General features: G+C 48.3%; 4 protein-coding genes across 4 annotated transcripts; 1 reads left to right on the top strand and 3 right to left on the bottom strand.

Annotated features, from left to right (window-relative positions):
* Positions 1 to 190: 190 nt before the first annotated feature.
* MAA_10891 (uncharacterized protein) lies at positions 191 to 676 on the top strand (the record flags this gene model as incomplete). Its single annotated transcript, XM_011412837.1, has 1 exon — positions 191 to 676. The coding sequence occupies one exon, from the start codon at positions 191 to 193 to the stop codon at positions 674 to 676; it is 486 nt and encodes a 161-aa protein (XP_011411139.1).
* A 162-nt stretch (positions 677 to 838) lies between these two features.
* Positions 839 to 1,824, bottom strand: MAA_00360 (uncharacterized protein; the record flags this gene model as incomplete). The annotated part of the gene is made up of 3 exons (XM_007818358.2): positions 839 to 1,556; positions 1,627 to 1,757; positions 1,804 to 1,824. 3 exons carry the CDS (start codon positions 1,822 to 1,824, stop codon positions 839 to 841), a joined length of 870 nt encoding a protein of 289 aa, XP_007816549.2.
* A 3,378-nt stretch (positions 1,825 to 5,202) lies between these two features.
* Positions 5,203 to 6,236, bottom strand: MAA_00359 (uncharacterized protein; the record flags this gene model as incomplete). Its single annotated transcript, XM_007818357.1, has 2 exons — positions 5,203 to 5,709; positions 6,114 to 6,236. The coding sequence occupies 2 exons, from the start codon at positions 6,234 to 6,236 to the stop codon at positions 5,203 to 5,205; spliced, it is 630 nt and encodes a 209-aa protein (XP_007816548.1).
* A 2,771-nt stretch (positions 6,237 to 9,007) lies between these two features.
* Positions 9,008 to 9,310, bottom strand: MAA_00358 (Acyl-CoA dehydrogenase/oxidase; the record flags this gene model as incomplete). Its single annotated transcript, XM_007818356.2, has 1 exon — positions 9,008 to 9,310. The coding sequence occupies one exon, from the start codon at positions 9,308 to 9,310 to the stop codon at positions 9,008 to 9,010; it is 303 nt and encodes a 100-aa protein (XP_007816547.2).
* Between the last annotated feature and the right edge of the window lie 2,262 nt (positions 9,311 to 11,572).

Here is an 11,572-nt window from a genome sequence, read left to right as displayed (position 1 = left end):
GTCAAGACTAGCAAGGTTCAACATAAATCCTTCCGACGAACATCATGCAGCTGCGGACAAGGTAATCCATTACCTCAAGAGAACTAGATCTCTGGCGCTGCAGCTCGGGGGAGGAGACGAATTCCTAGTCGCAAGCGACGCCTCCTTCGCAGATAACTCCATCGACCGTAAAAGCTCCCAAGGATATGTCATGCAGCTCTTTGGCGGAACCATTGGGTGGCGAGCAAATAAACAAGACACAGTCACAACATCGACGACTGAAGCTGAACTTCTTGCGTTGTCACAAGCAACGAAAGAGTCAATGTTTGTCTCTCGTCTTCTCAAAGAAATCGGTATCCGCCTAGATAGCAAGACGATACAGATCCAGTGCGACAACCAACAAACAATCAAGCTGGTTAACAAGGAAGTTGGACTGCTGCAGACCAAACTCCGCCATGTTAACATCCACGACCACTGGATACGTCAGGAAACTGAAAAGGGGACAATTTCAGTAAACTACGTACCAACAGGAGAGATGGTGGCAGATGGACTCACCAAAGCCCTCAGCAGTCAACCATTCAAGGTCTTCATTGACCGACTTGGTCTGGTGGACATTGAAGGGAAACTAAGGCAACGAACACTCGAAGAAATGGACACTGAGGCTTTGCAGGAGAGGCTTGAGCTGCTTGAACTATGAAAGCCCCGCTCACAGTCCAGGCCTCACGGCCAGGACTGGGGGGGTGTGTCAGATTTGTGGCGCTGAATCGCACTGTGTGCTACCACCTAGCATTCAGTATGCTGCTGCCTTGCAGGCAGCAGGATTCTGATGGTCCTTATTTATGATGAAATTCTTCTAGTTTTAGAGAAGAAGAACAACGAACTCAACTTTACTTTGGAGAATAGATTTTTTGCAGTGATATTGTGCCACCGTATTTCTGACAGCGTGCCAGGAGCAAATCTGAAGCCGTGACTGGGGTAATGCCTTGTGAGTATCGTAGGCGCTAATCATTCCAGATGAGTGGTCAGCGATAACTACTGCCGGCTCGCAAATGTCGTTATAGTAGAATTCTGTACGCATACAGTCAAAGAAGAAGACGAATGACTCAGCAGACTCGCTAGGGGCGTATGAGAAGGCCACTGGCATTGTCCTATTTGTGTTGGTCTTGCCAACAGCAACGAGCAGAGGGAACTTTAGCTTATTGGTTCTGAACGTGCCGTCAACAATGAGCACTGCATTTGAGGTAAATCGCTGGGTGAAAGGCACTGCCTGTTCGCAGTAGAAGAAAATTTGGACTAGCTTGCGAGCGATGACGACGCCGTCTTCAATTGTATCTTCTGTACGTAGTCGATACTTAAAAGCGCGGTCTTCTAGCGCTCGAAGTAATGCGGTGATAGTGTCATCATCATCTTTGATGTCCTGGGGACAGAGCCTCACTAAATTATAGTAGTCTCGCTTTTTGATCACTAACCCTGCTGCCTCCTCTTTCAACAGCCTCCTAGCGTCAGAATAGGCCAAACCCTGAGTCTTATACTCGCGAGCGACAGTGAGAAGAGCCTTGTAGCTATCAATAGACTGCCTGTGGACATTGTAGGCGAATAGTGTCGGGCAAAATCCACTGCAGGGGCTAGACCTCAGTGGACGCGCACCTCTCTAGAGCACCTTGGGCTGAACTAAATCGAAAGACCTGGCGGGAATGTTCGTAGAAGAACTGGGAACCCAGGCATAATCGAAAGACCTGGCGGGAATGTTCATGAAAGAACTGGGAACCCAGGCGAATCTATGAGCGAAGGCCAGGATGGCCGAGCTTGCGTCAAAAGCCCTACCGTGGGGGTCACGGTAGGCATCGCTACGTCGTATAGTTGGGGAATGCAGAGGTTGCTGGGAACCGCTATACTGACAATTCCTCAAACACTCATAGTCTTAAGTTTGTATCAGACATGGTTACCTGTTACAGCTTCGCCTGGTTACCTGTTACAGCTTCGCCGCTTCGGCGAAGCAGCTCACAAGATAAATAGCTGCGTTCAATCCTTCCGATCATTGGATGAGGAGAGTCATGCGAGGAATACACAAGAATTGTAACGGGTAGCACAATATCTCTAAGTGACTATGGCTAATACACATCTCAAAACGCGACATAGGGGACCTGAGTGGCCTGAGGCCACTGGACGGAAAATACACATACATACATAGGACCTGTTGAACGTCACAGCGGAACACAGATGAAAGGAGTGCGTTGATTCTCTAAGCTAGAGATGCCGCCCAGGCACGCTATTTATGGAAGGCGCAGGCTGGACCCTGCACGTGATGCTGTTTCATGTTCAACACGACCACACTACCACCCCTTCAACAGGACCACACTACCACCCCTTTGACCGCAAGGATTGAACCGAGCGTCGGCCTGTAATCCATCCATTGACCACATTTCTTGTGAGAACGATTTTTGGTGAATAGGCTAACAGGTCAGGGTGGCATAGCTAGTAAAGGCTTTACCTTCGTCGTCGAAGCGCTTCGGTCAATGCTATCGCTACGGATTGGCCATTCCATGCGCCCGTCCGTTTGGTGTTATTCTGTACTTTTCTACCATAGAGACAAGCATTTCTATGCCCTGATAGCGTTTTGCAAACCTGTGAAAACATATGTATTAAAGAAACATGTAAGCACGCTCAAAGAGGGGCTTCATACCGGCTGGAGCTGATTACGGCCAACTTCTTTCACCTTGCAGATTCAGTCCGGTGTTATTACGCGCCAAAGTGTGTTATCGAGGACTGTTAAATGCTAGGGCTACTAACTTACATGCGACTGCTCACTAATAACTTGAGCCTCATGAGGTTGAAATGGTTTCTACAAGGTTTCATCCATCTTGTACCGTGCATACAACGCCATATCGGTTGAGTCCACATGAATGTCGGCGATTACATCACGAACTGGGTCATATGGTAGCGGCCGATGCTGCCATTCTAAACTCTCGGTCGTTTTAGGAGATGTAAAATATGGCACATCAGTCCCCATTGTTATCGTTGCCACTCTTGTCACCCGGATACCACTGTCTCGCATTAGCACAGGTTCCAACATGCTATAATAGGAGTGGGTTCTGCTAACGTAGCAGATTTAGTACTAGCAACCTATGTGTGAATCATTGGTAGAGCTGTGTCGGTGTGTAGTGTTCTGCGTAATGTGATTTTTCGTTTTTGTACTAGAAACATCATTTATTCAGATGGTTGGCCAACCTTCATATTTTGTAGTCATGCTGCCTGCCTCACCTGATAGCTGCAACAAATAGAGAGCGCATCGAATACACCAAATGGCGGGAGTTGCATATTTTACTTGATAATCCCGACCGCAAACCACGAAACCAAACTGAATCCCGACTTAAGCACAGGATCTAACACAACGTTACATGATATGTGGTGGAAAATGTCTGCTTTATAATGCTCTCTTGGCCAAGCGGTCTTTACGGGGGCCACGTGCTTACATCAGCGTATTACTGTAGTCAAGCGCGTGCCTTTATTTTCTGAGGCATAAAGGGTTAGATAGCATGAAACCAGATCGGTCAAATTTGCTTTAAAAACTGAAGTAATGGAGCATGCCCACTTACGGCATTAGGGCATCTTCTTATTCTCAGTCTAGCGCATCGCCGTAACATGGCTGCAGCACTAGCAAGTGGATAGGTTATGCGCATTACCAGACCATTTGACATGACTTGTGCGATTGAGCACCGTTCACTAGTGATAGTCTGGCGTGCCCATTGTTACTAGCCGGGCGTGGGAGCGTGTTCAAGCTGACCTGATTGATATGCGGCATGAACCATCAGGTCAATATAAGTGGATTCTGCATATCAAAGATCACTTTTCAGCTGATCTCCGCTGCAACGCGTTCTGCTCCCGTGATCCCAGCCAACCGGGGCCGGCACTACGTCTCAGTCCAATCCTGGTTGGGGCTACACGTGTCGGATAAAGCTGCTGACTTGGGTTACATTAGGGTGGGGAAACCTCCGTCCAGGGACGGAGGTTTCTAATCTTGCTGTGTAAGTATGGGATCCAGATTATTAATAAGAAGAAGGGAATTTTTCATGTATTTGTCACCCCAAACCCAAGGATTGATTGAGCAAGCCAATGGGGTAGTGGAAGCAAAGCTTCGAGCTGATCAATCAGGAAAAAAAGGAATTGCAATCGCGCAACGCGACACATGGAAGTTACGTTGGCAATGAACACTCAGAAGCACTCTACTATTGGCTCTTTAGGGAGCGTACTTCTTATATCGACTGGCTAAATCAGCAAAAGCGAGTAGATCCTACCGTTGGTCGCTCAGGAGGACTCTACCCAACCTATACCCTCAGCCCCAGCACTCCCACTCCCAGTCCGGCAATCAACATTGGGGTTGGCCCAGGCAGTTCGCAGATCACCATGCATATAAGTAAGCCCAGAAGCGGCTTTAGGCTCAGAAATCAACGTGCGCATCTCATCACCAACTCAGAGCTGTTCGAATCACCATCAACTCAGAGCTGTCCGACTTACGAGTCGGAGAAGGAGCAGAGAGGCCCACGGAATGCAGATCAAGTAATCGCAAAAGCCCAGAAAGCAACCCAGAAAGCAAAGCTTCGGATGATGCAGAAGTACTCTAAGCAGCACACAATCCAACACTTTGATATTGGAGATATTATTTCTATCAAGGTTCCCAGAGAAGATCGCACCTCTACTGTCAGGACCCCATCCCCTACTGCTCCAAACCTTACTACTAGCAGGGTAACGACATGTAGCTCACGGCTGTCAGGATCGATTCAGAGACAAAGATCACTACTCCACGAAGCCCAAGAAGGGAGAGAAAAAGAAAAGAAAAGAAAAGAAAAGAAAAGAAAAGAAAAGAAAAGAAAAGAAAAGAAAAGAAAAGAAAAGAAAAGAAAAGAAAAGAAAAGAAAAGAAAAGAAAAGAAAAGAAAAGAAAAGAAAAGAAAAGAAAAGAAAAGAAAAGAAAAGAAAAGAAAAGAAAAGAAAAGAAAAGGCCGCAAAAAAAGGTCGCAGATGTAATCGCAGGTCGTAACATCATTAAATGTTCGTGAATCTATATGCATATGCTGTGCAAAGGAAATAAGGAAAAACAAAATGACAAGTTGTGATGTACAATCTCTCAGTCATCGTTCAGAAGATGAAATACGACAGTGCCCCAATGGCACCTATCCACATGCCATCACCTCTAGGCATAGCCCGCGTTGCTTGTCAGTAATTGTCAATGCTGATCCTGGTTTTGAGGCCAAAATCGGGGGTCCTCATTTGGACCCATGTGTTGGTACATATCGAAGCTGGTATGATGGGAGTAGTTTGAGAATGCGTGGGCATCATCTGTGTACATTGCCTCCGAGGTTGCGATAAACGAAGAAACAATGCCAGCGGTGCTTGTGCTGCCATCCAGCATCCATGTACCTCGTGTGTAGTCGCCAACAGCCGCGAAATCTCCAATTGGGGCAGTTGCAGGATACCCAGAAGTCTGTGCTTCCATTATCGAGGACATAAATGGGTAGCCGTCAAACGTAGTCATTCCATGACCAGCGGGGACCGAGCCCCCCTGATACACGTTTCCTCCAGCTGCTGCTGAATCTCGAGAGATGCCAGACAGGGGAGCAACTCGCCTATCCCTGGATTTGGATGAATGGGATTTGTGAGAGCCTTTTGGGCTCCCACTGCCATCACGACCACTTCGTGAACTGCCTGCAGAGTGAGGGTCAGACTTTCTGTTCTTTTTTGAACGAGTAGTTTCACGTCTATATTCGCAGGTACGGCCTTGAGCAGTGCATCTCTCGCACCCGTCCTTGTCGCCGCTGCATTTCAACTGCTCTCGAAGAAGACCTAGTCAGCCTCAAGACCTCAGAATAACATGTTCACAGTGTGTTAGGGCTTGGGCTGCCATATACTCTGGGGACGGATTGTGGATGGATCATCGTTTGGGCGGAATGATAAAAGTCCTTTTGAATAATGGAGCAAAGAATTAAAGGCTTGCAAGAGATATACTCCGGTGGTGTTGAGACAGAGTCAATCTGTCACGAAAAGAGAGAAATGACTGTTTACAGTAGAAAACAACACCGTGGCCCGGTAATCTGAGTGTGGAGTTGTACGAAATAGGGTCTTTCCGACGCAGCGTACCTTCTTGACGTGGCATCTGTTACAAGCTTGATGCTGATTAGAGCGTGCTGTCTCATAATCGTGGGAAGTTTTCAGGTTTTCGACCTGTCCTTGACCTCTACCATACTTCCAGGTACCGAACATGGCTGGCTTCTCTCGCAGAAACTGCCTAAAACAAAATTGGAGTAGTGGGTGAAGCAAAAGAAAAACGATTTGATATATCCGGTTACTCCACGAGCTACAGGAGACAGACTTAATGCTTGAAGATGGTTCCGAACGCAGATTTGTTTGATGAGGTTGTCTAAGCAGACAAGATGAATGTCAAGGCCAGATTGGTGAGCGTAGAGGCAATATATAGAATGAGGAGAACGGAGAGAGTAGGCTGATAGACTTGCTGTCTGGGAATGGATTAGTCGACCGATGACGGCAAGGCTGAGGAAGGTCCAAGATTATATAGCACTGAGATCAACAGGCCAGAAGACGAGGGCCGAGCTTGATGAACAGCAGGCATATATGGGTGTATGGAGTCATCGTCTGCATATCAACGAGTCCTTTCCAAAAGCCGCACACCTCAGGCCCCGCAAAGGGTACCGCGAAGATTGGGGCATGATTTCGAGAATGGTGTGCCAAAGGTACTAAAAGCGTACCAGACTAGCAAGGGAGGCGTGGGTGGAAAACAAGGAAAGGGGAAACGGCTCGTCTCACTGAGTAAAGCCAGACGAGTGGAGGGCAAAGTAAAGGGTGTATGGAGCATGGAGCATGGAGCATGGAGGACGGAGAACGGAGAACGGAGTGAGTGGATGTGAAGAACGGGCTTGTTGGCTGTTGGTTGTTAGTGGTTGCTGGACGTTTAAACACGGAGGGCCCGAATTCTCAAAAATGTTGTCGAGAAGCCCACTCAAGCACTTGATGTCAGTCCGCAGCGGGTGCCAGCCATAGCCTCGAGGTCGCCCGTCGCCAGGTCGCCAGGTACCCAAGTACCGAAGTGCCTGAGGAAGGCACGGAGTAGCATGTTCCAACGTCAAGTATCAAGTAGCTCAGCATTGAAGACGGCGGATACTCCGTACTGGACACTTGAGAGGAGCATTCGTTGTGAGGCCAGGCTGCAGTTCCCGCTAAACCAAAGCTGCCGGTGGATGTGAGCCAACGAGCACAAGAGGATAAACCAGGCGAAAGTGCTGAAGTGCACCTAGCCAGGAGTAGGATGGGCAGGAGCAGAGTAGAGGAGAAATAACCGGGGAAAGGGCAGCGGACTCCCAAGCAGCCAAAGCAGAACAAGCGCAGGCACGAAAAGCATGAGAAGCACGAGCAGCAGGAACAGGCAGGAGCAAGCAGGAACCCCGTCCGACGTCACTGCCAAGTCGCTCTCTCCCTGGGTCCATTGCCTCTTGCGGCCCTCTGGTGGCATCTGGGCCCCCAGAATTCCAGCATATTATGGAGCATGGAGTTCGGAGCTCTCAAAGTCACAACTAATGCTCGAGTGCTCAAGTGCACGGGTGCAAGTCCGTAGTAGTGGACCTGACAAATGGCAACTGGTTGATGTTTGGCGGTACTAGGCAGAACTGGGGCTGATGCTAGCGATTTCTCGCAGGGGACAATGGGTTGCATCCACCGTAGCCGCCTGTTGCTGGCTGCTGGTGCTGCCCAGATGTCAACAATATAGCGTATTGTTAGTTGCACCAGCACGCTACTGTACAGTTTACAGCAGCTGTTGCCGTCTCCTAACGTGGCCCACACCTCCTCACCCGAGCACTGTACTCGCCCCAAGCGCGCTCCATGTTGCGCAACTCGAGCATTACAAGCCTTGAGTCAGTTCATGGGTCTGGTCAGGGTATTGCCCCCCAGACACATCTCATAATTTACAACCGTCAAACCCAACATCGCCGTTCAAACATCAACATCAAACTCTCGATGAAAAGCACCCGCCCTCTGTACGACGGGGCTTTCTTCAACACCCTATCACCCCTTTCTCCTCGTCAATGTGCCTCCGTGCCCTCGGGACCCCGTGCTCCCGCGCCTCTCCCGACAAGCCGCGATCAAAAGCATAGTGCATGCGGACAAGGGCTGCTTTCCTTTTGTCAGGTCTGCCTCTCCAGTGTCTTTCTTCGGGCCATCATTGTCCAGGTTAGCACCCTGCAGAATCGTCTATCACCTTCAAGGTCCCCGTTCATTTGCTCAGTTCGCACCACCATCGTGCCACCCCTACGGCACCCATGACAAAGTTACTAAGAAAACAAAAGGAGCCACCCGGAGAAAAGCGACTTTAAACTACCCAGGAGGATCAGCTTGCAGGAACCTTCCACGAGCCTGCAAAGTTCAACGGAGGCAAAATCAAGTATACTTGAATGGAGAATGGAGCATATTGAGTGGAGAGGCGCTCAATGACTCGATTTTAAAGTTACACCAAAGTATTGGCGTTTGGTGTTCGGAAGTGGCTTCTTGAAGATTGTCTGGCGTACCGTGGTGTACTACTTTTTGGTCGTCGTATCCCCTGGCTCTTTGTTCCAGGATCGGTGAAGTACTGTCACGTTATGAGACTCATTGTTAACTAAGCTTATTTCTTGAATAAAAATTATTGTTGTTGTTTTTTCTATCCTTCAGAAGGGTTCATGTCTTTTATCTTTAGTTTAGAAGACTTCCCAGCCACCTGATTTCATCAGGGTGGCTGGCCAGCTTCTCAACTACTGATATCGATGATTTTATGACATCTAGCAATTACGTTAAGTCTGCTTGTTCAACTAACAGAGGCAGCCTTATCCGACAAGTACAGTCTAGTTAATGCATGCAATGTTTCCATTTCAATCCTTGAGTTGTGTCAGAAATACGGTGGCACTACTATAAAGCAACAAAAATGTTGTAATGTATTCTTGTCTGTCCTGCTCTTGTCTAACTTGAAGAATTGAGGTCTTTTATCTTTACTCCCCAACCACCTGAACGCGTGGCATGCCGCACAGGGGAGTCGATGGCGGCATCGCCTTCCAAGCCGACTCACTTGGGCTGTGCAAGCCGAAGCAGCCATTTGGCAACAACGTCGCAGTGGTCTCCAGATTGCGGGCATCCAGGCCGTGCCCAACCTCTGTCAGAATGAATTCACCACATGTCCTAAAGCTCAGCAGGTCGTCCAGCAAATTCGACAAATCCTGACGAGTTGTGGAGAATGGGCTCAGAGTCCCGGTGCAGAGGTTTAGATGAATGGTGGCAGTGATGAAAGCAGTCATGTCATGGGTAGCGATCACTACCTCGTTAGCACAATTTCGGGATGTACAATACTTGTTTTGTTACGCGCAATCGAAATGGAATGCCCAGAATTTTGGAGAGGGATCATGAACGCCATCTATGGTCAGTCCTGTGCAGACGGAAAACTCGTCAACATACAAATCACAATTAAGCCACCGAATTTGGGATTAGGCATACCAATGTTCTGACGCATTGAACGTGCTCGGTCATAATGCAACCGAAAAGCTTCTGGCGTGGTTGAGGGGTATTGTTCCATCGAGAGCGACCAAACCTCCTCATTCAGAATTGGCTTAGACAAGCTCATCTTGGATATGCGCTTGGTGGCAGAGAGAATATACCCAGATGAAGTTCACATATTTAGTGATGCGACTTAGTAGTACATGTACGTACGTACGTCCTGTATTTTGGCTATAGTACCGTACGTACTATCGGGTAGTACGTACGAGTACGCACATACAATTTTCCCTTTCCTTTTTAGGCAATTAAGGTAAATATCGCAGCCAGAGTGCCCCAGGTTTGGTACGTACCTTGTGGGCCCATAAATTCCCTGATTAGGAATATCGTGGACTATCGTACGTACATAATACGTGTACCGTACTGCACCTTAATGTACGTACGTATGTACAACGCTATAGTACGTAAAGTACAACATCACTACACATATTCAGTGTCATTCACACACACGGCATGGTACCGAGTCTAGCTGGGTCTACATATTTATATATGCCGACGTTAGTTATACATTTTTTAACCAGCACTGCCATGTGTTTCTGAATAGTTAGGCCTCACTGCAGGTAAACTCAATCTAATGCGATGTCGCGACTAATGAAACCTCCGGAATGCTGCCAAGGTACTTACGGTGGAGATGGCAGAATTCAATGAAGGTTAACATGAAAACTTGTGGCCAATCAGAGGCGGAAAAAGTAATGCCCGGCTAAGGGTAATGCCCGTGTATCAATTCCCATATTAACTGGTGCGTTTTGGCGCTAGAATATTCAACCCAACCCTTGTCGCGAATATCAACTCTACCCCCTGAATAGTGGGGCCATAAAATTAACTCTACTACAACTAATTTTGTACAGAACCGTAGGGAAGCCCCTAGGTCAAGGTGTGGGCCCCTTGACCAACGGGCTGCACTCGTTGACTTAGGTTTGCTGCATGTGCCTCTCGGATGAATTCTTTCCCAATAGACACACGAGCTTGTCAATGGCTGCATCAGTGATATCCATGGTGGTGGCGGAGAAATAGGCGGCAGAATTAGTAATGTCTAACCCGATTGCTGACCCCAACCTCTTGATGCTCCGAGTAGTGATGCTCGGTCAGCACCATTGCCATTGGCCCTTGACCCTCTTTGAGGATGCAGGCCAAGACCAGACTAAACCATAAACAGTGGGGCCATGGCACGTCCCCATAACATTTCTCTGATGACAACGGCCGTGTCGTTTGTATTGTCCTAGAAGCGGTATGTAGCATGCTTGTGTTCCTATTTATGCCATGGCACAATGTTTTGTGGCAGGGTCGCTCCCGCGCGGTCTCTGGTGACGTAGGTCAGATCTAGAAGCCTGTTACGTCGGGCATTGGGGCGCTCTTTACAGAACGTTGGCGCAGGATGACGGTGAGATCGGATTACCAGAGAGCAAGAATACGGCATCTGTACAGCCATGATGGACTGTATCGTTTCATACCAGATATGGATATCTTATATAATTCTGTCCTATTTCCCATTGGTATCCAATTGAGTAACACCAGAAAGCCAACTTTGGTTAAAGTCTTTCCGGGCCATCGCTCAGGCGGCTTTCAGCCTCGGGGCTCCAACAAGACACATTAGTATCCGGGTCGTCTGCCCCAGTGTTGCAATCTGGTGGTGAGACCCATCCTCTCCGGCCCACATTGTCAAGCGGTTCCCGCCACAAATCACCAGGGCGAGAAAACCAGCCGTATCTGGCTTAGGGCACGTGAGAGATTGACCAATCGGAAGGAACTCTATACGAAGGCAGATGCTGGCCCCAGCTGTCGCCAAAAAGTTGTTTGAAAAACGGCCAAGACCTGTACATCTGGTGCGGGAATTTGACTTGCCTCCATAGAATACATTGCCTATTTCGAGATCTGTCTGTGATGCAAAGGGCCAACAAACTTTTTTTAGAGTATTGCATCTAGGATGCAGGGACAGCAGAAGTACCGGTCTTGTATTGTAAAACGACCAACCAATTCCGAGTTATTTGTGTTGAACGTCACAGCGGAAC

The sequence above is a fragment of the Metarhizium robertsii genome, assembly GCF_000187425.2.
Source record: "Metarhizium robertsii ARSEF 23 chromosome Unknown MAA_Scf_3, whole genome shotgun sequence".
NCBI classification, from domain to species: Eukaryota; Fungi; Ascomycota; class Sordariomycetes; order Hypocreales; family Clavicipitaceae; genus Metarhizium; species Metarhizium robertsii.
The sequence above is the reverse complement of the archived record's forward strand: the minus strand, read 5'-3'. Positions and strand labels throughout refer to the sequence as shown.